General features: G+C 43.4%; 1 protein-coding gene across 1 annotated transcript; it reads right to left on the bottom strand.

The window, feature by feature from the left end:
- Positions 1-2,691: 2,691 nt before the first annotated feature.
- Positions 2,692-23,904, bottom strand: SRP72 (signal recognition particle 72). The gene is made up of 19 exons (XM_080986786.1): positions 23,739-23,904; positions 22,142-22,262; positions 20,426-20,549; positions 18,876-19,019; positions 16,928-17,039; positions 15,824-15,855; positions 14,932-15,056; positions 14,775-14,832; positions 14,493-14,624; positions 14,211-14,339; positions 13,517-13,589; positions 12,800-12,864; positions 10,850-10,945; positions 9,540-9,643; positions 8,428-8,505; positions 7,268-7,405; positions 7,001-7,038; positions 5,309-5,468; positions 2,692-2,976 (listed from the first exon to the last, which is right to left on the bottom strand). Exons 1-19 carry the CDS (start codon positions 23,869-23,871, stop codon positions 2,796-2,798), a joined length of 2,043 nt encoding a protein of 680 aa, XP_080842912.1. The 5' UTR covers positions 23,872-23,904; the 3' UTR covers positions 2,692-2,795.
- Between the last annotated feature and the right edge of the window lie 1,397 nt (positions 23,905-25,301).

Raw genomic sequence — 25,301 nt, 5'->3', positions numbered from 1 at the left:
CAGAGCATAGGAGCCAATTCCTAGATGCCGAGGACCCATTGCCCCCCATCCAATAAAATATTTGAGGGTGCCTCCCCCTCCAAAGTTGATGGACAATGCCATTCAAATAGTATGCATGTGCCACATCATGTGCTCATTTGTGTGGGGCGGAGCTTATCTCCTCCCCCCCCCCCCAAAAATATATTTTATTCAAGTGGGCACCCCTGCGCCAGAGGGAAGGCTCACTTCCTTCCAAGTTAATATGGGCTAGCCCACCCATGAAGCAAGGTGAGGTGACTGCCTCAGGTGGCAGGATCTACAGGGGCAGCGGAACCCAATGTCACAGAATCATAGCGTTGGAAGGGACCCTGATGCTCTAGGCCAGCGTTTCCCAAACTTAGGTCTCCAGCTATTTTGGGGCTACAACTCCCATCATATCTAGCTAGCAGGATCAGTGATCAGGGATGATGGGATTAGTTGTCAAAAAAACAGCAGGAGACCCAAATTTGGGAAACCCTGATGTAGCCCAACGCCCTGCAATGCAGGAATATGCAGCTGTCCCCTTACGGAGGAGATCAAACCTGCAACCTTGGGGTGAGTGAGCTATCCAGCTAAAATTCTTGCACCTGTTGTGGAATCCAAGGTGATATACAGGGGTGCCAATTTGAATAACATATTGGGGGAAAGTTCTTCTTGATGTTCACCTGGACTCCTTTCTTGTAACTTGACTCCACTGGTTCAGTTCCTACCCTCCAGAGTAGGAGAAAACAGGCTTGCTCCATCTTCCATGTGACCCCTTTCCAGGCTAAACATGCCAAACTCCATCAAAAGGCTTGATTTCCAGACTCTTGATCATCTTGGTCACCCTCCTCTGCACACATTCCAGCCTGTCAATATCCTTCTGAAATTGTGGCACCCAGAATTGGACACAGGATCCCCAGGAGTTGTCAGACCAAGGTAGAATAAGAGCAGGACGATTACTTTCATTGAGCAGGATACCATATTCCTGTTGATGCAGCCAAGGATAGCATTAGCTTTTTTTGCTGCTGCATCACACTACTCTGGCCTACTAGGATCCTGAGATCCTTTTCACATATACTAATGGCAATCCAGGTAAACCCCATCTTATATCTGTGCAGCTGGCTATTTCTGCCCAAATGTAGAACCTTACATTTGTCCCTACTGAAATTCACTGTTAGTTTTGCATGAAAACGAACACAAATGTGGTGGCATAGAAATTGATAAAAAAAATTCACAGAAGGCAAAGATACACACTGAGGGAGACAGAGTTAGGACATATTTCTTTAAAGTATTGTTCCTGTGCGAAGATGGATATGGTAAAGACTGGAGCTAAAAGAGGTTTGTTCCTCACGTTCTTTGAATTTTGGCGTCAAATATTCTTGTGACATCCAACAAGTTTCCATCTCAATTTAACACTGACAGTATGAGAAGTAGTATGTGGCAGAATTTATTATTTGACAATTGAGAAAATGAGATTATGACATTTATATGTGATCCTAAAACTGGAGTTTTCTGGATAGCTTACAGTGGGGGAAGATGCAAATAATTATAAAAAAGAGTATTACTGGCACACATGTTTGGAGGCGCTTATAAACCCAAACCTAAAAATTTAACAGTTAAAATTATGGGTGTCAAAATATAAAATGGAGCATATGTGAAAATTCGGTTCAACTGTACCTTCCACATATCCAATATTTATTACTAGGTACCAGAGATGTTTGCACCATTTTAGTATCAGGGTCACTAAAGCAGTCCAGAAAGCTAAACTAAGAGAAATGTGCTACATTCTTAAGCAAAGGCTGTTTTTCTCTCCTAGAAAAGTCTAGCAACGATAAATTACTAGCAGATCCTGCAGATGGAGACCTTGAGCACGACATTTCTATGCACTGAGACAGTAAGCAAACTGTTTGCTTTGTCTGCAGATTAATAGATACAACAATCCTTGGTCTCCAAGAGAAAAATCTTAGTTGTTATTATTTATTAAAAGTATGCATTGCTTTTCTGCCCACAAGAGTCTCCAAGGCAACATAGAGCAAGTACAAACAATACATATCAAAAACGCCAATTAAAAGCAGCAGAGGACTATCATTATAACAAAACCACAGAACTATAAATGCATCAAAAAGCCAGGCAGAACAAAACAAGTTTTTACAGCCCACCTTAAAAAACAGGCAAGACTGGGCCAAGCTGACCTCCCAGGGGAGGAATTCCACAATGCTACAGAAAAGACCCCACCCAAGGTATCCACCAAACTAGCATCTCTCCATGGTGGTACATACAACAGGGCCTCTGATGAGGGCAATAATTTTTGGACCTGCTCATACAGGAGGAAAAGATATCCTGGCCACAAAGCATTTAGAGCTTTATAGGTAAGAACCAGCACCCTGAATTGTTCTTGAAAACAAACAAGTGTAGTTGATGTAAGACTAGTGTTGTGGTTCCATAAAGTGCACACTTGATGACAGTTTTGCACCAGCTGCAATTTCTGATCACCCTTCAGTGATGGCCTCATGTAGGACAACCCATGTAAGATGAGAAAACCGTTTCCTTAAAGCCTGGAATGAACAGACAATGCCACCATGCATAGATATTGTTATGAGGAGTAATAATATCTCCAATATCACTACGGATAACAAATATATATATATATATATATATTCAAAAGGAGAAAAAAAGGACACATATCCACCCTGCTTTTTGTTTGACCTTTATTCTGCTCTTGGCATTCGCAATTGGAAAAAAAGAAAATGAAAGGAAGACAGGCAATTTCAATTTAAACAGCCTGCTTGCCATGATCACCAGCCTCCTTTCCCACCTTTCTTTTTCTTCTGCTGCTGTTTCTTCTTTGTGGCAGCTGCGCCAACAGGCTTTTGATGCCTTGGCGGTATCATGTTGCTTGTTGATGCAGATGGAACGGCCGTTACGGTGCCAGGCCTTGGGGATGTAGGTGGACTACTTGCAGTCTTGCTAGCATCCCTGTAGACAAGGAAGAGACAAATGGGATTATTATCACACAGAGCTTAGATGTACGGTATATCTTTCCTCCTGTCAGCAACAAAAACAAAACAAACAGGTTAAACCTCATGCACATGTCATATATTACTGCTTGCAGTGAAGAATTCATTCCTTTACATAACAGAAGAACACCGCTTAGAAATTCTAGCTCCCCCCCCCTTTTTTTTTTTACAATAAGCTGTGGGCAGAATTGAGCCACTGCTAGCTAGTACAGTTGTACCTTGGATCCCGAATGCCTTGGTACTCAGACACTTTGGCTCACGAACGCTGCAAACCCGGAAGTGAGTGTTCTGGTTTGCAAACGTTCTTTGGAACCCAAACGTCCGGCAGGGCTTCCGATTGGCTGCAGGAGCTTCCTGTAGCCAATCAGAAGCCATGCTTTAGTTTCCGAACATTTTGGAATTCAAACAGACTTCCGGAACGGATTCTGTTCGACTTCCAAGGTATGACTGTATACTGCAGGTGCTACAATATATACATCAGCATGCCATTCATATATAATGCTTTGGGATAATTTTTTTATTCTTGGAGAACATGTGGCTGGGGAGGTGTCGTCACTCTTTTCTAGGAGCTGGATACTTTCCCTCTAGGATGCCTGCATACAGACACATTCAAGTAAAATCCTGATTCCTGTAGGACTGCCAAGAGAGATTGAGATCTTCAGTTACCAAATGAGTTCCTAAGTTCCAGCCCTTCAGATGACTTGAGCAAAGCAGACAACTCTATTGCCTTCGTCTCTTCATCTTTCCCAGGCCCACAAAGCCTGCTCATCTTCCTGCACTCTTTCATCCTCCTGTAGCATGACTGCCTCTCTCCATATGAACCGACCAAGATACAGTGGTACCTTGGGTTACGAACTTAATTCGTTCCGGAGGACTGTTCTTAACCTGAAGCACCACTTTAGCTAATGGGGCCTCTCACTGCCACCGCCGTGTAATTTCTGTTCTCGTCCTGGGGCAAAGTTCTTAACCTGAGGTACTAGGTTATTCCGGGTTAGCGGAGTTTGTAACCCGAAGTGTTTGTAATCCGAGGTACCACTGTACTGCCATCATCATTTGAGGCCCTTCTTTGTGTGCTTCCTCCATGAGGTCTGGAGGGTGGCAAAATGAGAACGGGCCTTTTCAGGTGTGCCTCTCTGTTTGTGGAATGCTCTCCCCAAGGAAGTTCAGCTGGTGTCCTCATTATATACATTTAGGCACCAGGCAAAAACGTTCCTCTTCAACCAGGCCTTTGGCTGCCTATCATCCTATATCCTTTTAAATGTGTGTGGGGGGGGGATATTGTTTTGTTCTGTTCTTGTTTTTATTATGAATTTTGTGGTTTTATCTTGTGTTTTTATGCTGGGAACCATCCTGAGAGCTACAAAATTTAAAAATAGTAATTTTAAACCCCCCGCATCGTGTATCAGTGCCAGTTCCAAAAAGCCAGTTCTTTAAGCCTTTTGTGAATGACAACTGCAGAAAGAGGGCAGGGATGTCCACTTCTCCACTCCCTTACTGTGACTCTCATTCTCTACCTACTCCTGGGGATTGTGTGCAATAGTGATCTTCCTTTCAAGGGCCACTGGTCCCATCACCTCCTGGCAAATAGAAGGGGAAGAAATGGAGGCAGTGAGAGATTTTACTTTCTTGGGCTCCATGATCACTGCAGATGGTGACAACAGCCACGAAATTAAAAGACGCCTGCTTCTTGGGAGAAAAGCAGTGACAAACCTAGACAGCATCTTAAAAAGCAGAGACATCACATTGCCAACAAACGTCCGTATAGTTAAAGCTATGGTTTTCCCAGTAGTGATGTATGGAAGTGGGAGCTGGACCATCAAGAAGGCTGATCGCCGAAGAATGGATGCTTTTGAATTATGGTGCTGGAGGAGACTCTTGAGAGTCCCATGGACTGCAAGAAGATCAAACCTCTCCATTCTTAAGGAAATCAGCCCTGAGTGCTCACTGGAAGGGCAGATCCTGAAGCTGAGGCTCCAATACTTTGGCCACCTCATGAGAAGAGAAGACTCCCTGGAAAAGACCCTGATGTTGGGAAAGATGGAGGGCACAAGGAGAAGGGGACGACAGAGGACGAGATGGTTGGACAGTGTTCTTGAAGCTACCAGCATGAGTTTGACCAAACTGCGGTAAGCAGTGGAAGACAGGAGTGCCTGGCGTGCTCTGGTCCATGGGGTCACGAAGAGTTGGACACGACTAAACAACAACAAATCTCTCTTTGATTACGATACTTGCCCTGGGACACTGAGAGGGCTCTAGAATCAAGTCTCGCAAGGCTGGGTCCTGTTACTCACAATTCAGAAGAAGCTGCTGTTGTTGCTCCTTGGGTTCCTTTCCCAATCTGGTCCTTCTTCTTGCCCTTCTTCCGCCCGCGATAATAGGAGCGCTCCCGCATTGGAAGCCAGCGCTCAGGGTCAGGAGCAACTTTAGGGTCATAGTTCTTTGGCAGTTTTCCTAAGGAGTAGGTTAAAAAAAAAGAATATTCCTGAATACTAAGGAGTATTCAGCATGGGAGACTCATCATGATTTAAGAACAGCTGCACTGCAGGTAAACGCCTTATCAGCCAAAGCTGTACAGCACTTCCATGGTCGGAGACAGAGAACGCTCTCATTGTGCGCAAACCACAAATACCTTTATGCTGACATGTTTTAGCTTTTCCTTGCAACAACAAAAATTGGGTTGTTGCAATTAGCAAGCTATGCCTAGACTTTAAATACTGTGGAGAACCGACTTCATGTAATAGCATGGAGACCTAATCAAAAGGTTTGTGTTAGAAAAGCACTCTTAGATCAGTCCCCAAAATATCCATCTATTTTTGTCTCTGACAGTGGCCTGCAAAATGCGTGCAGAAAACGAAGGCAACAGCCTATCCCTGCAACTGGTATTAAGAAGCATGCTGCGTCGAAAGAAGAAGTCCAGGACGCTACCATTAATGTCACACGATTGCTGGGATTTCCTGGCTGAAAGTCAACTTAATTTGAACTTAGCTTCCTGAGTCATTTTTTAAAAATTCCACCCTAGTACAGCAGTGTTGAGATGAGGAACATGTAGCTGTTGCACTCCCAACTCCTATCTGCCCTAGGCAGCACTGCTAATGGGCAGAGATACCTAGCAGTTGATAAATGTTTAACTTTAATATATAAAGTATGTATTTAAAATATTTTAATAAATAACAGACACATGAGAAACTGACTTATACCGAGCTAGTCCTTTGGTGTGTTAAACCAAAGGTGGACTATTCCAGAAGCTCTGCTAATGCCATCCTGGTAGTCAAGGTAACGACAAAATTAATTGGTAGTTGTCGTAGCACTGAGTTCATATATTCACTTGCTTTGATATAGGCTAATTGGTTTGCTTTGATGCTATCCTTATCTTTGGGGTGGGGTGCTGGGCTCTAAGCCCAGAAAGGGGAATCTTATCTGAGAGATTTGGGTATTTGCCACCTATGCCTTTATCTGGTCAGGTGAAGAGGTGGAAAGTCCTGGCCAAAGTGCCTTTTGCTGCTTTGTGTATAAAGAATGAATGAATGTTTGCTTGGGCATGGACAAGACATCTCCTTGCTGCAGTGCTCATCCCTCGTCTGCAAAGGCTGGGAGACCCAGCAGGCTGATCTGCTCTAAGTCTATACCTTTCTTTTAATAAAGGACTAGAAATTATCACTCTGGTGTTTTGACATCCTTCTTTGGTATCCCTGCACCCAACCACTCACTCCCACAAGTCCTCCTTTGGGCCTGGGGTTCAGAACAATTGGTCCATCTAGTTCATTACCGTCTACACTGGCTAGCAGCTGATTTTAAGGTCTCCAAAATAAGTCCTTCCCAGACCTACTTGGAGACACTGGGGACTGAACCTTCTGGGAGACAAAGTCCAACAACATCTGGAAGGTCATAGGTTCTCGACTCCTGGCTTAGATAGTTTTAGCCAACTTCTCCAGAAGCACTTTTGAACTCCAAACAGCTATACAGCCATTGCTAACAACACTCACCCTTCTTTTTCTTCTTCTTCTTCTTGACGTCACCTTGGCTGGAAAAACAACAACAGCACATGAACACACGTGAGCCTGCTTGAGATGCGGCACAAAGAACAGAGTTAATGGATGCCAAGGGGAGCATATCTAATGACTTTGTACAGGAGAAAGAAATAGGGAAAGCTTGTAGCTGGAAGACAGAAAACTTATTTTGGTCGCTGAGCTGGACTTCTTCATATTAACACTGACTCAGAATGTCAAGGATTACTTAAAAAGCTTCTTTACCCTTGCTCTTTCTGCTGGTTCTCAACCGCGGGTTTCCCTCCTTTCTTCCGAATGTATGTAGCCCCATGCGAGTTTTCAAGAGCATCCACATCTACTTTCAGAGACATGGTGTCCGAAGAAGGCAAGTGTTTGCTAAGTCTATTGTGAAGGAGGGGTTAAGGAATATCAATATGAACACATTAAGCAAGTAAGAGAGAAAATCATTCTCAGGATCTCAAAGGCAGTTTAGTGGGTACAATAACGACAGAGAAAAACTAAGCTAGGAGACTGGGAAGAATTCTCTGTTGTATAGGACGGGAACATTATACAATGGGGGTAACAAATTTCTTTTTTACTTTCTGGATGGGCAGCGTGACCATGAAAGGCTGAGCTTCTAAAAGAAACAGAGGTGCTTGGCATTTGGGGATCAAAACAGTAGAATAGTGTTTTTGTACCTCTGCTTGATGAAAACATGGAGTTAAAAGGAAAGACTACCAACCCAGCCTGGACCATAAAGAATGCTGATCGCTGAAGAATTGATGCTTTTGAATTATGGTGCTGGAGGAGACTCTTGAGAGTCCCATGGACTGCAAGAAGATCAAACCTATCCATTCTGAAGGAAATCAGCCCTGAGTGCTCACTGGAAGGACAGATCGTGAAGCTGAGGCTCCAATACTTTGGCCACCTCATGAGAAGAGAAGACTCCCTGGAATAGAACCTGATGTTGGGAAATATGGAGGGCACAAGGAGAAGGGGACGTCAGAGGACGAGATGGTTAGATAGTGTTCTCGAAGCTACCAGCATGAGTTTGACCAAACTGCGGGAGGCAGTGGAAGACAGGAGTGCCTGGCCTGCTCTGGTCCATGGAGTCATGAAGAGTCGGACACGACCAAACAACAACACCACCAACCCAGCTGTACCTGAACTTCCTAGTTGGATGTGTGTGTTGTATGCACCCTATGAGACAACAGTGAGGTTCAAAGGCCAGTGAGATGTGAAAGTCTTATAACACGCACAGGGGAATTCCAGAAGACACAGGATTTCTTTGGCAGAGAACATGGCATCATACTCCAAAAGCTGGAAACTTTGAAAAGCATCACTGCAGCAATTACTCTGATATAAGGAAGTGGTCAAAGAATACCTCCTTGTCTCACCTTCCTCAGCCACACAAGGAAGGATACACTTTAGCTTTCTCACCATCCACCAGGGAGTATGCAGAAATGAGCTGGGCCAGGGTATGGACATCATCTGGATTTTGCCTACAAAAGTAAAGAAGTGCAAGAGTTTTAGCCTGTTCTAAAGAGAGCAGTCAGCCCAGTGTTGCACACCACAGGAAGGACACCTCATGTAAGCAGGCAAATGAAGCACCCTGCCTCCACCTTCCATAGGAGCCACAAACAATATTTCCAAGGTGCACGCTGGCTCAGGAAAAGCTGCATCTTAGAGATGGGTGGCAGGAGTAGGGAAAGGGACCAAAAGAGAATCTAATGATTGAAGAGGTTGCTCACTCTGTGGATGTTCCAGCAGCTCATTGGGGCAACACCCATTCGCTTCAATAGCTTGCCAAAAACCAGGTGTGCCCACATATATAGGGGATTGCAGGGTGAAAAAAGTGTGTCCAAAGCACAGGTAGAGACACCACAACTTTCCCCTCTTCTCTCACACAGCCCCCACTGCAGAGTCTCCAGAGGGACCCACTGAAGCAGATTTTGGGGGCACGTGGGGAGAGGAGAGGAATAATAATAATAATAATAATAATAATAATTTATTATTATACCCCGCCCATCTGGCTGGGTTTCCCCAGCCACTCTAGGCCAACAGATTAAAAATACATTAAAACACCAGTCATTAAAAAACTTCCCGAAACAGGGCTTCCTTCAGATGCCTTCTTAACGTCAGATAGCTATTTATTCCTTTGACAACTGATGGGAGGGCATACCACAGGGTGGCAGCCACTACCGAGAAGGCCTTCTGCCTGGTTCCCTGTAACTTTGCTTCTCGCAGTGAGGGAAACGCCAGAAGGCCCTCGGCACTGGACCTCAGTGTCCGGGCTGAACGATGGGGGTGGAGATGCTCCTTCAGGTATACTGGAAAGGTAAGTCCCACTACACAAGTGGGATGCTGTTCATGTAACACTGGGCACAACCCATTTTTAATATGCCTTATCTCATTTGCTGCATAAATACATTTTTAACACTACTGAAGTAACTGTCAACTTCTGTTTCAAAAGTTAGTGGGGCCACTGAGTCTTTTGCAGTAAAACTCACTTATTAGCTCTCAGGAAGGGACTTACTTCCACAGCTCCTCTAGATCGCTGATGGCTTCCTTCTTCCGTCCGTGTTTTAGCTTGAAGTTGACAGCTTCCCTAATTAACGACAAATGAACTGGAGACTTTGGCTGGGGGTGAAAAAAGGTTTGCTTAAAGTTAAGTTTGAAAACAACTAAAACAATGACATGAGTGATCACTCTCTTTTTTAACCCACTGAAGAGACCGATTCACACTTGGAGCCTAAGAGCAGCGGTTGTAGGTAACAAAGGTGTATCATTCGTACAAGAAATTCCCCCTGTGCACCCTCAAATCTGTTCTGGGTTCCTCCTCCACCCTCCATATCAGATGGGGACACACAGAAGGGCAAGAAGTTCCACTGAGCCACTGGAAGTCCTTGTGTGAACAGGACAACTTTGATGGGATACAACGGCAATGGTGTATTTGTCTGTTGTGAGCTGCAAGACTGCAATCACACTATCAAGCTCAGAATACTGACTTTCAACAGCTGTGGAATTATAACTACTCCAATGCGTAACCGAGTCTTCCCACAAAATACGGATAAAATCAGGAAAATTCTACAGAACAATTTTTTTGCAGACTTCCAAACAGCTGAGGCACAGCACACTTCCCCTCAATTAAACCTGAGGGCACATTTCACCTTGTGCACACAAAGAAGTCTACACTTAGAGCAGGAGCTGCTAACCTTTTGGAGCCTTGAGCATATTTTCAAACCGAGAAGCTGTCACAGGCACCATATGTACAATGCATCTGTTCTAATGGCTGCAACAGAATTCCTCTTTCAATTCTGATTTCAGAGGAGGGGTGGGCACTACAGGTGTCAGGGAAGGCCACTACTTGACTTAAGCAAATCTTGACTTGTGAATGTGAGAGCTACCCCACACTAGGGGATCTCTCCTGAACTTTTGCATCCATCTCTTTCAGGTCAGTTAATTCCATGGACTCTGCATCAGAAGTTTTTGGATGATCCAAATGACATCTACTGACAGATAAACTGGAGAACTGCTCCAGTGAAGGAGACAAGAACAGAACAGGCAATCATGCAGAGAGGCAACAGGCAGCCTCTCCACTGCAGTTGAGATTTGGGGCTCATGGGAAACTTGAATTATTTAATTTATTTCTTGCAGCACAGTAGCAGTTACAAACCATTTACGAATACAACTGGCTAGCAAATTCAGATAATAAATGTCTTTTTACATTATAAAGAGCTGTGATGTACTGATCATATTTCTACTATTTTATCAGGGATGTAATGCAAGTTGAACACAAAATACCGAGCAGCTTATCTGTTGGCATCTCATCGGACTAATACTTGCCTGAAATTCTTGATACCATTCAATTGCTTGAGCCAAGACCTCTATAGCACTATCAATATCTTCTTCATGGCTATACATTGTCACTAATGCAGATACCTGTAACAGTTTAGAACACAACATTAAAGTCAGAAATATTTTTAGCGAGCAATAAGTACTGGAATGTATGCCAGGGCCACATTTTTTAAAAATTATAAATGTAACTTTATTATTTCATTAAGTAGAATACTGTCACCACATGAAAGCGCACACACACTGAAGCAATATTTACTTCTCTTTTACTACATTTCTTCAAAAGTAGTGGAGTCAAGTGACAGCACTCAAGGGATAAAGCAGCCTTGGCTTAATACGACAAGAAAGAGTGCAAGTTTTCTTAAATAAGAATCAACCTTGCTGTTATGTGCTTTGCTCTCTCCAACACATGGCATCTACACAGCACTTTTTCAAAGTGTCCTAGCATTTCACTTACATTTTGTTAATATTCCTTATAGCCACCATGCAGTTCGAAAGCACATCAAAGTGCAAGTAGATAAATAGGTACTGCTCAGGCGGGAAGGTAAACAGCGTTTCCGTGCGCTGCTCTGGTTCGCCAGAAGCGGCTTAGTCATGCTGGCCACATGACCCAGAAGCTGTATGCCGGCTACCTCGGCCAGTAAAGCGAGATGAGCGCCGCAACCCCAGAGTCGGCCACGACTGGACCTAATGGTCAGGGGTCCCTTTACCTTTAAGGTAAGCTATATCAAAACTTTCTGCACTGCTTGCTCCCATATTGGGAGAACCTTGATTAAGATGCATGTTGGAGGCATTGTTTTGCAGTGCCATCTTAGAAAATTTAGTGAGCAAACAAGAGACAGGGCCTTTTTGGTGGTAGTGCTGCAGCTCTGAAATACTCTCCCAAATGAAATTATTTCACCCAAAACTGAATGAACTTTTATTCTGGCAGGCTTTTAATGTGTAACACCCTAATTTACTATTTGTTACTGCTTTTAGAAATTGGCTATTAGTTGTACTTTTGCTCAATTGCACTGAGTAGTTTTGTGTTGTATGCTTCTTTTAGCAGAAAGCAGGATTTAAATATTGTCATTCCCATATTGGAAGAGCACGAAAAGCCTGAAATATTCACACAACTTAGAAATTAAGCAAGTCATGGAAACTATTTATATAAGACCATAACATATGTGATATCTTGGCGCAAAATTTTGGATATTTACAAGCTTGCTTCAGGGCCAAGTTCACAATCGCTGCTAGATCAGTAGCCAAAGATTCATGTTGTTGAGTTACACACCTCTAGCAACAGGAGGCAGAAGAGATCAAGATGTCTGTTATTGCTAAGTCCTGTGGACCAAACACATTACTGATCAAGAGTCCAAACAGAACTTACGCATACAAAATAAAGAGGCAAATGAGCAACTTGTAGTCCAGCCATGATGGGACTTGTCAACCTGGGAAGGCAGCCCATCCAGGAGAACGAAACCTCTAATCCTAAACCTCCACTGCCTTGTGGGATGTCTTCAGGAGAAGAAAAGGCCAAGGAGTAAACCCTACACAAATCCAGCCTGGAGTCCCTAAAATGGTTGGACGGGTGCCTTGTATACCTCCTTCCAGCAACTCCTGTAGCAAAGATGACGCCAAACATATTGCTCTGCTTTCCTTTGAACCATATCAGCGAGGCTGAGAGTGGTGTCTTGTAATCTGGGCAGCCCAGGACCTCCAAAAGCACTGCCCTGGCTTGTGCCCTGGGGAGGTCACTTCGGTGCTGCTAACACAGTGGTTTGACTCCCCACCCACAAACGCTCCATTGTCTCTTGAGACAGACAGATGTCAAAAAGAAAAAGTAGTCTAACCACCCAACCTAGGGTCAGAATGGCATGCTAGGAGAAGGATATGACACTGGGGGTGGTGTCAATAGGATGCATAAAACTCTGTGTGTGTTTAGATTTAGCTGCAACCTACCATGCCTGGTTTGTGCCTTAACTCTTCTATAGACCTCAGGATGATACATGCTTTCGTGACACTGCCTTTGAGAGAGAGAGAGAGAGAAAGGGGAAGGGAAGGAGAACAAAAAGTGTGGTTATTGGCAACTGGCTCCACTCCTCTGTGCTAGGACATCTGTTCTACCATCAAGCAACTCTCTTTTTATTAGACAGATAAAAAGGAGCGATTATAGAAACCATCAATCAGGGCTGCATGCTTGCCACGATTCTGCAGAAGCCAGCTTCATGAGAAACTCAGCCTTTTATTTAAAGAGCGAAAGGTGCTAGCCCTTATGACTGCAAAAAATATGCATGAAAACATGTGGGAAATAACTGAAGTATCAAAAGCTAAAGGAATGTTTAAATAAGAATTTCACTGGTCACAGCTGAGAGGGTTCAGGGCTCCATATTTTTCCTAATTAGTAAAACTTGAATTATGCAAAAATGCTATCATCATCATCACCACTGCTCTGTAAGAAAATCATACAAATTTGTTCAACTTGCAAGCTTTCTAGATGGTGAAGACTTCAGGTATTGCCCCTTCCTGCCTTTAACCTAAGCTCCCCCAGAAGGCAGCCTCCCTTTGAGAAAAAAATGAGTTAAGAATGAGAGTGCTCATTGTAGTATATGGAAACAGTATGAAACTGTAGCTGAATGCTCAGGAAGCTTCTTTCCAAAGGAAGTGAGGCTACAGTACCTTGAGCAACTTTCAACTGTGCCATCGTCAGCTTAATCTCTGCCGCTTTCTCTGGGTGCTGATCAGCAAACTCCTACAGGTCAGAAATGGAAACACAAATCAGGAGGCTTTCAAACAGAATCAGCTTCAGAATTTCCAGAACAGGGACCTTGCAATGAATAGTTTTTGCACTGTGGAGTCTTATGTCTCTTGACTCTCCTGTAACAAACTCCGAGTCCCTTGAACAGAAGCTCTTCTATTAGGGGACAGGGATACACAGCAATATGTTAATAAAGGGTCCCATTTGCTATGCCATTACCTAAAATATGCTTAAGTCTAAACCATGATTTGCAGTGCACCTTAGAACTAGAGTTTTCAACCAGGCACGTTTATGTACTGCACCTATACCAAGCCATACTTAAGGCAGTTCTCTTGTCTCTCTAAATCTCTCACTGCTTGCAGATCTCAGACAAGCAGATCTCACTAGTGTATTACCATACCTAACTTTTTGGGAAAAGGCTTAGCTCAACAAGCTAATCCATAGTTTCACTGAATGCTTGGGCTGTTGCAAAAATAACGCTGTCGAATCTAACTATGACTCCCAGTGCCCAGCAGGTTCATGAATTCCCTTCCTCGTCAACCTCATCTAGATGAACAATGATTCAGAGCTTTGTCATCTCCTGCATATTTCCTCAAGCAGCGAACCACAGCCTACCTGTAGCAGCTCTATTGCCTTGGTATGCTGTTTCTCTCGACACAACTGTGCTGCCTGGATTAGCACGGGGAGGAGATGTTCGGGACTCTGTGACTGTAAACTTGATGCCAGTTTGCGACACTGATCTGCCTAAGGAACAAGAGAAAAAGATTAGCTGGTTAGGAATGCTGATTCTACAGAGAGAAGGCAGGATTTAGAAGTGTAAGCCAACAAACCAAGCTGCTCCCTGCCCTCCTTGAGAACAAACCATGCATCAAAGCAATTGAAGTGGCATAACATTACCTGGTTGGTGTACATGGCCAGCAGAGCTTTATTGAATTCTATTGCTTGGAGCTGTTTCTTTGAGAGTTTATGCTCAACACCCTCAGCGTTGGTCAGTTTCACCTTTTTCTTTGAGTCAAAGACGTTTTGGTCCTGTGAAAGACAGCATCCCAAGATGCATAACTCAGTCAACAGGAACATGATGTTTCCCAGGTTGCTTGCTGCAATTAAGACACATCACGCTCCTTTTATGTGATTTCTTCTGCAAAACATGCTTGAGGAATTACTAGGATAATGCCATACCTTGTTAATGGTAATGATGTTGTTGGCGATGACAGCAAGCAACCCGACATCTGTTGGCCTGCAGAGAACACAGCATACATGTGCACTTGTAAATATGTCTTCTTTTTTAAAAAGATGCCAAGACCACCAATGCCACCATTTTACAGAAGTCACTTACTTCAGTTTGATTATCTGATTGTAAAGTTGCAGGGCTTCCTCTGTGTGACCTTGCAGCTGCAAGATATAAGCCATCTGACCGTGAATAATAGCCAGTTCAGCCTCAATGTCTTCTTCGGTAACATCCTAAAAGGAAACAGTAAAAAAAAAAGTTAACACACAACCTTGAAACCTTGCACCGGTTATGTAATATCCACAGATCAATGGATGGAATCCAATGTCAAGTCAGTGGACCCTAACCCCCCAGAGCAGATTTTGTGGGGAGGTATTCCTGGGGTTGCCAGGGAGGGGAAGGGGAGAGAAAGGGTAAATCCAATTTATGCATGCTGGAATTTAGTATCACCCAAACCTGCAAATATATCTATTGGTAACTAGTACTTACTAGTAACACAGCTAGAGAGCAAGCCCCATTGAACAGAGAAAATATGCATTGGATTGCACTCCTGGTACCATTTCTCTCATTGGGTGAGTCACGCAAGCATGCAAATCTCATCCATTGAAATCAACAGGACATAAAACTGCCTTACTTTGCCATTATTGTGTTCACTAAGAATACTTTTTTAAATGGCTTCAGCAGATAATGGAAGCTCTGGATATTTAAATTGGTAATATCAGCAATGGCCCTTGCTACAGAATTCACAAAGTTTAATTCTACACTGTTAACACTTCTCGGTGAAGCCATTCATGTGAAAGAGGCACACTGCTATTTAAAGGCACAGAAGTAAAAAGAAAAGTGCTGATGGAGAACACTTTAAATCCAGTGTGATGAAGGAAAGCAGGCAGATAACACATAACCAAGCAGATTTATGCAATTAGCTTACATGCACACATACTGAGAATATTAAAACCTGCCGAGCGGAAAAAGTATTCTCGGTGTAACACTAGTGACTCACCGAATCTTCTGAGAGAGACTGGCGACACAGATCTACAATGAAAGTGTGACAAATTAATTTTGGACATAAGAAGAGCCCTACTGGATCTGACCGAAGGCCCATCCATTCCAGCCCCTTGTTCTCACAGTGGTGAACAAGATGCATACAGGAAGCCTATAGGTAGGAGTGCAGCAGCACTCTTCCCACTCGTGCTGCCCAAAAACTGGTATTCAGAGTCATATTGCCTCTGACAGTGGAGGTAGCACACATTTTGCCATAGATATGAGCCACCAATCAAGGTTCCACCACTGATTAACATCTGCCTATAGAAACTTCATTTGCATCACAGAAGTGCAAGGATGCCTGATATTTCTCTATACAGTGGTATCTCTATTTATGAATGCGATCCGTTTCGGGGTGCCGTTCGCACCCTGAAAAGTCCGTAAGTAGAGTGCTGCTATTGCGAGTGTGCGAAAGAGCGCTTCTGCGCATGTGCAAAGCACACAGATCACTTCTGTGCATGCAGCGAGCCTGGAAGTAAACACTTCTGGGTTTACCACATTTGTAACCTGGAAAGCTGCAACATGAAGCAAACGTAACACGAGGTATGACTATGACTGTATTTGACAGCATCCTATAATCATTCTCCGCATATCTTAATTCCTAATCTGCCCTTAATATACTAGATCCTAAGTTTCCAACTGCATGTCGATACATGATACAATTATGGATTTCTTAGTAGTACTATCAATTTAACCATCCTGAGTTCTCCCCACATCTCCCTTCAGTTCAATTTTGTTTGGTCTTTGCTTGTTTTTCAAAGTTGCTGCCGGGGGGGGGATTGGGATCTAGCTATTCGAAACTTGATTTTTCTTACCGAAATGAATGCAAATTAGTGCAGGGAGGAAATCCTGTGCAGTCTATAGGAACGAAAGGTTACTGGTGGCTGTAAAGGCATTCTTGAAATACATTTGCAGATGCAGAGAATAAATTTAGGGACACAATAATCCCCATGTCTATTTTCTCAATTTCATTTATTAAAGGATTTAGATCTTGTGACGTCTTTCCACAAAAGCAGCACAACGGGTTACAAGGAAAGGACAAATTAATCTTCTCATTCATTACCTTCTGCTCTTTGTAGGCTTTTCATTGCCTCGTTCAGCCTGGCCTGCCCAACCAAAGAACAAGCAGCATTGTAACTCAGCTCATATGTGGCTTCTTGAAGGCCAAGATCCTCCTGGACAGAGCAAAAATAACGAAGCAAATAAAGGGATACGTCGTTCTGAATTACAGTGTGAACCAGTTTGCATGAACACTTTGGGTCAGATGGCTAGACGCAGATCAAAACAATTCTTCCAAAGCATGAAGGGTTCTTAAATTAACATGCAGTAAATTCAAAAGCCACAAGCAGGTGATACATACTAATAGGAAGCTGTATGAACACCCTTCTTTCTAACTATATACGAGGCACAAAAGAACAATATGCAAGCAAATCATCACACGATTCTAGAAGCCCAAGCTCCTTTCATCAAGCGTTTCTTTCATTCCTTAGCACACATTGGCGGCAAGATGTTGTAGTGGCATAAAGATTCTTTCGCATATAAACAGATGTTAAGTAAATTACTAAACAAAGGCATACATTTACGGCATCAAACAATAACCACATTAAAAACGCAAAAGTAACCACCAGTATACCAATATAAAAAGGCAATCAGAATTTTAAAAACTGTATCTAAGGAAGATTGTAGGAAAATGCAAGTTGTTCTTGTTTTTAACTGCCCACTTAAATATATGCAACCCTGGGTTCAAGCAAGCTTCCTAGGTTGGGGCACTCCATGATCTTAAGGCTACCACAGATGAGGCCATCCTGTGTTTCCACCTGCTGTATCTTCTCATGGTGTGGGTGTGGGTGTGTGGGTGTGTGTGTGATGGCACGATGGGGCTGTGGCATGCATCTGACCTCTGGTCAGTCATGTTACTGCTTGCTAGGGACTGCGAGAGGCGGCAGCAGCAGGGAAGTCAATACAGTGCAAATGCACTGCCAGAGCTAATCTGGTACTCCTGCTGGTGTATTTGCACTGTGCTGACCTTGCACCTTGCCCTCTACCTCCCAGTAAGCAGCAGTGGTACAACCAACCGGGAGTCAAGTGAGCAGCAGCTGGGTGTTTATCCTTCCAGCCTTGAAATAATAATAATTATTTATTATTTACACCCTGCCCATCTGGCTGGGTTTCCCCAGCCACTATGGCCGGCTTCCAACAGAATATTAAAATACAATAGTCTATTAAACATTAAAAGCTTCCCTAAACAGGGAATGTCTTCTAAAAGTCAGGTGTCTTCTAAAATATTGCAGAATCCACTTTTGTTGTCTATCAGTCCTCACGTTACAGGAATTTAAAAGTGTACGACTATTTGTTGGACTATTTGATTGCTTGATTATTTGTTTGTTGTTAGCCGCCCTGAGCCTGGCTTTGGCTGGGGAGGGCGGGATATAAATAAAATTTATTATTATATTATACGAATGTCCTCAAGTGCCAAGTTCCAATTATCTGTGATTGGGAGAAAAGGCATAAGATCCTAATCCAATCCATAACTTCCTGAGGAAATCCTCCCCCCCGCCCCCAAAGTAACAGAAATAAACTGTCAATGTAGTTTGACAAAAGCCTTTTCGGCATCTAGAGAAATAACTGCAGCCACATCAGCTCTTTTACTGTTTGAAGCATCCCCTTTTCCTACCAACCTTAAATTATCTGCTCCCCCTCTTTGGCAAGTAATATTAATGTACTACTATAGCCATCATAGTCTGGTTAGCAATGCCTCCTATTATTATCTTGCTGACTACAATAATTAAGGTGATTGGCCTATAATTTGGACTAGTTTGGTCTTTACCAGACTTGGGAATAACAGAGATATCAGCTTCATACGTCAATGTTTCAATAAGACACTTCCCTGTATTTTATGGCGTTTATGCAGTTCACCTGCAGTTCACTTACAGCAAGAGTAGATGAAGGAGGAAGTCTCTCTCTCTTTCTCTCTCGCACGTACACATACACACTGCCACAAACTTACTTACTGGCACAACTTTCTCCCATGTGCTTTGTGCAGCAATAACTGCAGAGAGGTTCGTTTTCCGTTCCTCTTCATAATCATCTTGTGAGTTGCGTATGAGGTCCCGGTACACAGCTAAACAGTCGTCATAACGTTCTAATCTGTACAACTGGAAGGAAAAATCTGGATTAGCAGCTCAACAGACCAGAAAACAGTCAAAACGAGGTCTGCAAAATAAAATAGCAACCATAATCTCTCAGTAATGTTTATACTATACCTATAATCCAGGCAGGTATTGGACGGGATTCAACTAAGCTGCTGCATGCACAGAATGTAGTCAGGTCGCAAAATGGGATTTCCTCCTCTTCTTCCTTGCGTCCCCCAAATCTTCATTGGAATATTGGGGAACCCCCAGAACAAGTTTAGGGGGCACACAGGGGAAATCCCAATGTGTGAGTGGGCCTTGTTCTGCACACGCAAACCCCACTTTACACTACAATGAAATCTAACCCCAGTTATTCTTCTTTTTTGAAAAAAAACTTTATTGAAAAAGAATAACCACAAACATGCACAGTGTTATGGAAGAAACACTGAACAAAGACCAAGCCCCATCCATGTCACTAAGCAACAACTTTCTTCAAGAAGAAAGAGTGAATGTATAATAGTTACCAAGGTCATCAATTCTAAACTGTCACCTCTGGTTGTTGAGAAAATCAATGCCAAAAGTTCTAGGCTGAAGAGCAACAACATAGCATGTGCCTATAGACCCAGAGTTGTCATGGGAAACACATTGTTCCGCCAATGCATTTTGTCCATCACAAAATATCCCTCTTGGTAATTCCCAGAACACTGAGAGGCACTTCACAATTGCTGGAATAAATTTCCATGCTAAGCCCAGGCAATTCTAGTTCCTATAAGATGTTTCTCTAAAGCATTTTATCACCCCTTAATCCTCAGCCAGGAAGATACTGAAAAGCAAGTAGAATATCAAAATTTTATTCTTGGCTTTATTATTAATTAACTATTAATTAATTATTATTATTATTATTATTATTATTATTATTATTAGAGTCCAATGGATTTATACATATGCAGTTCCCCCATAAGTGAAAAGAAATATTATCACTTGCTTATACTGACATTTCCAGCATTATAACCTGCTGGTTTTAAAGATCAGTGATCTTTAGGTGAAGTGAAATACCAGTGAAGAGTCATATTAAATTCTGGACTCATAATGTTGTACACAATGAAAAATACGTGGCTAAGCTGCATTTTCAATTTTTAAATGTTCTCATTTCATAGGACCATCCATGAGGACAAGAAAGATGGCAAAAAGTAAGGACAGGTCTGCTTAATTAACAAGAACCATTATAATCAGTCTTCACTATTCAACACAGTGTTGGTAGACTGTCAGCATCCATTGCTGCAGGACTGGACTGTGGCTGACCTATTTAGGGGATTGCTAACCTGCCGTAAAAGAGCACACGTTTAGATTGAGAAAACTCCTCCACCACAGCACCTGAAGCCTTATATCCAGTTATTAAAAGCAGTAAGAGTTTGCAAAGCAGTAGTTACCACTTGTCCATACAGCTCCTTTAGCTTGTCTGTCTGCTGACTGGCTCCTTGAATGGTCTTCAGAGCATTTTCAATCCTGTTCAGCCTGTATTCACAGTAAGCCTTCTCAAAGGCTATCACATCACTGTAACATATAAGCCGGAAGTGGGATGTGATTTCTCATTATCAACTCTTCAAAAAGCAGTTGTGTTTGCTAAGACTCATTACTGAAGAGTGAATCCTATATACACTGACATTATATTGAACCAAACAACACAAGAAAAGGGAACTAATACTTTAGAAATCATAAAGACATATTTTTGGACATGCATCAAGTTTGTAATTATGTAAAATAATATGATAAGCTTCAAGAAAGGAGCTAATATTCATGAATTTCTCATTGTCTCAGACTAATATGGCAACAATATTCTAACAAAACAGATATGTTGCAACAGAGAAAAAGCAAAAATAGAATGGCTTCGCAATAATAATTTTTATCTGATTAGCAAGACAAAGAAGTGTGTCTATATTTTGTGCATTGAACACACATTCCTTTTGCACGCCACACTGCTTTTGAAAGTGCTGGCTTACTGACTGATACAATCCTTACTGGATTGATATTTTTCTTGATATCCCATAAACTGCTTTTTTATTAACACTATATTAACATTCTTTCATTGCAGGGGTTGGACCAGAGGGCCCTCGGGTTCCCTTCCAACTCTACAATTCTATGATTCTATGACTTGTCTTGTAGCTTCTTTTCCCACAATGCAACTAGGAAACCTTTTTTGATACATACAGACACACAGGATTTAGGTCAGCAATTATGCAGCTGCATGCTGGGACATATTAGTGTGCTGCAAAAGACCTTCTAGTGTACCAAGAAACTCATTCAACAATAAAACGCTCTGTGCACCTAAAAGCACACATTCACATTGGAGGCTGCCTGTTGCACCTCTGCATGGTCTTGCCTCTTCCCAATTAGCTTTCACTGGCGGCAGCTAATTCTGTTGTCTCTCTGTATGGGTGTGATATCGTTACAGTGGTGCCCCGCAAGACGAATGCCTCGCAAGACGGAAAACCCGCTAGACGAAAGGGTTTTCCGTTTTTGAGTTGCTTCGCAGGACGAATTTCCCTATGGGCTTGCTTCGCAAGACAAAAATGTCTTGCGAGTCTTGAGATTTTTTTTCGCTCCCCCCCCCCTTTTTCTAAGCCGCTAATCCGCTAATAGCCTTTTAGGAGCTAAGCCGCTAAGCCGCTAAGCCTTTAATAGCCGCTAAACCGCTAAGCCGCTAATAGGGTTGCTTCGCAAGACGAAAAAACCACTAGACGAAGACACTCGCGGAACGGATTAATTTCGTCTTGCGAGGCACCACTGTACTCTAATACAGAACACTCACCAGTGTTACTCACCCTTAGCAGAGGCTGCAACGTGAATTTGTTGGGGAATTACTGGCCTTCCAATTAGGAAGAATGCTCATTACAGTAATGCACATAGAAACTAAACTGGATAACTCCTGTAACATCCGGGACTTTTTACCACCCCACACTCAAAATGTAAACTTTTTTAGCCTACACTTTGAGAATTAATTGACTAAGAAGAAATAAGATTTTCTTGAAACTGTATTTTTCTTTATTTTGTAAATGCTTCCGTTTGCATATTTTGAAAAACTGAAAGAACTCTTGCACTGTCTGAAAGCCATGTTGTTTGATAAGCAGCTAATATTCAACACTCACCTGGTTAATACTTTGGTATGGGTGTTAATCACACTGAGAGCTTCCTTAAAACTTCCGTTTTGGATAAGGCATACCACTTTGCAGTGAAGAGCAGTTGCATCATCCTTGCTGATCTGCAGTACTAGGAAAAGCAAAAGCAAGGAATTAAACAATGAGGACCCAGGCACTGTTATTTGTACCTTGAAAACAACCAGTTTAGATTATCACAGCACTTTTCCAACTGTGGTCCAGGGAACCAAATTATACCAGTTGGAAGCTTATTAAAGGCTCCTTAGTGAGAAGTTTGGTAGGCAAACTTATTATATTCTTCCTTCCTCCTTCCTTGGGAGGTTTTTAAGCAGAGCGTGGATGACCATCTGTCATGGATGCTTTAGCTGAGATCCCTGCCCTGCAGTTGGAATAGATTATCCTTGGGCTCCTTTCCAACTCAACAAGTCTGTGATAATATGGTAGAAAGACAGATTGCTAGGGAAGATCAACAGTGAGAGGGCAATGTGTAGCTGCAGGAGGGAATACTTTGCTGCAAGCCTAAACACACATTCTAGGCATTAAGTCCCACTGAACATAGCAGGACTTATTTCAAAGTGATATGACAGTTTCATAGACTAGCATCCTAACTCAATTCAATATAGCAATTCAATTCTTTAACTTACAGATGCATAACTGCACAACCCTCTTCCTCTTTACATACGTGGCAGGTTTTTCCCTAGCACATCCCCTGTACAACCAAGTAACAATTCAGCAAGCAAGACTTTCCAAAGCATGCAAGTACAGTGACATGAATGACCACATCATGTATTTCTGCCTGTCACACAACTGTTAAAACCACAGAGCACTTCGAGGAATAAGTGGCTGCAATCCTAACCTCACTTACCTGGGAGTAAGTCCACTGAATTGAACTGCACTGTTACTAATACTCAAGTTACAGCACACTTTTAAATACAGTATTCAAAACACTTCGCCAGCATTACCTCACTGCGGTCTTTACAAGCATCCTAGAAACCAGGCCGATATTGTCGTTGACCATTTTTAATGTTTGACATTTCCTTATGTTTTTAAGATGTGATGGAAGCTGCCCAGAGTGGCTGGGGACGCAGTATAAATAATAAAATTATTATTATCATCACCAACATCATTCCCATACTGAAGCGGGGCAACAGCGCTAAAGTTGAAGGACTAGGGGCTTGCCTGGCGCCACCCACGAAAAAGAGTGAGCCAAGCCTTGTCACTCATGAAGAAGAGAGACCTTCTTAACGCAGGATCAGCACAAAGGGGCACAGGAGCACCGCCTGCCGCCGGGTCACGTTTAAGTGTTACTGGAGTGGCTAAGCAAATGAGCCACCCCTCAGCCACGAGCAAATCGGAGGCAAGCCGTTCTTCCCGCTCTGCAGGGTTGTTGTGAAGGTTCCAGCGAAGCTAAGGCACAGGAAGCGCTTGGGAAAGTGTTTCGAAGCTCCCTCCCGCGCAAAGGGAAGGGGGGTTAACGAAGAAAAAGTTGCAGGCTGCCCCCCACCCCGGAGAGAGAGAATAAAGGAGGCGACGCCAGGTGCAAAGCCCCGTCCCTCGCCCCGTGCAACTTCCGTCGCCCTCCACTCACTTTTATTGACCGACTTGAGGGCGCGCCCGAAGTCGCCGTTCTGGCCGCAGCGGTTCACTTCGCTCCACAGCGAGGCCACCGAGGCAGCCCCGGCCGCGCCGGCACCACTTCCGCCACCCGCGCCCGCCGCCATCTTGGCAGAGGGAGAGAAGCAGCGGAGGGCGGGGGGGGGGGGCAGGATAGGCCAGGGAAAGCGGGGCGCCGACAATGGCCTTTCGACCCGGAAGTGCATCTACGTAGCACTCCAAGCCTTCGTCGTGTACAAAAAAAAGCGCACCTCTCTAGGAAAACGGCGAGCCCAATGCGCATGCGTCTCCAGGGCTCACGCGCTAGGGCCTCCCAAGCAGGAGTACAGCGAAGGCGCATGCGCGAGTTGTTGAGACTGGTTTGGCTCAGAATCATAGAGTTGGCAGGTGTCCCGAGGGTCATGTAGTCCAACCCCCTGCCCACTTATTCCCTACTCGTTTCCTGTCACCTAAATCTGGGAGCTTCTGGGCATAGGCAGAATTCCTTTACCTCAAAATGCCTTTCTCAACCTGTGGGTCCCCAGATGTTGTTGAACTACAACTCCCATCACCCCTAGCTAGCAAGGCCAGAGCTCAGGGATAATGGGAGTTGTAGTCCAACGATATCTGGGGACCCACGGTGTTGCTCAAACTTAGGTTTCCAGCAGTTGTTGAACTACAACCCTGACCACTGGTCCTGCTAGCTAAGGTTGATGGGACTTGTTGTCCAACAGCAGCTGGGGACCTAAGTTCATACCCTCCAACATTTATCCGATGAAAACAGGGACATCCTATTCCATTATCAGTAATTTTATTATACCCTGCCCATCTGACTGGGATGCTCCAGCCATTCTGGGCAGGTTCAACATATATAAAAACATAATAAAACATTACCCTTTTATTTAAAAAAACAAAACCCCTTCCCTATACAGGGCTGCTTTCAGATGGCTCCGGGGTCAGACAACTCCATACCCTCTGATTAAAATAAGGGCGTCCTAAGGAAATCAAATCAGAGACCGGGGTGGCCTTTGTAGATCCGGGACTGTCCCTGGGACACATGGAGGGTCTGTAAAGTTTGAAAAACACTGCTAAGGGTCAATAAAACTCCAGCCTCATCCCCTTTTCCTCTCTCAAACTGAAACTTCAAAGCTGGGCTAATCTTGGCCCTAAACTGCTGCATTTTTCCCTTGGTCCATGTGCTTCTTTTGTTGTTATATAGCAATAAGCAAGAAAGGCCAAGATCCTTTCGCCTGCGGCATTGCTGCCCTCCAATCTAGTTTTTCCTGTAATGCTCCACAGCCTCCCAACAATCTGCAGTTACGGTAAGTAATACCCTGTCTTGTGAATTTGTGATGAACACCGGAGGGGTCCCCAATGGCAGGTAACAATGATACCAAGTCACAGGAACAAAAATAAAAGTGGCATTGATGTAAACCATTTTTACCCCTTTTCTATGAATGGAAAATCTTGTTCCTCTAGTTTTGGTTTACATAGTGGCACTAGCTTGTATACATTCAGTGACCTTGGCTTGTATTATTTTTAGCTTATTGTATTATCT

The sequence above is a fragment of the Podarcis pityusensis genome (genome assembly GCF_964106645.2).
Source record: "Podarcis pityusensis genome assembly, chromosome: 17".
Lineage (NCBI taxonomy): Eukaryota > Metazoa > Chordata > Lepidosauria > Squamata > Lacertidae > Podarcis > Podarcis pityusensis.
The sequence above is the reverse complement of the archived record's forward strand: the minus strand, read 5'-3'. Positions and strand labels throughout refer to the sequence as shown.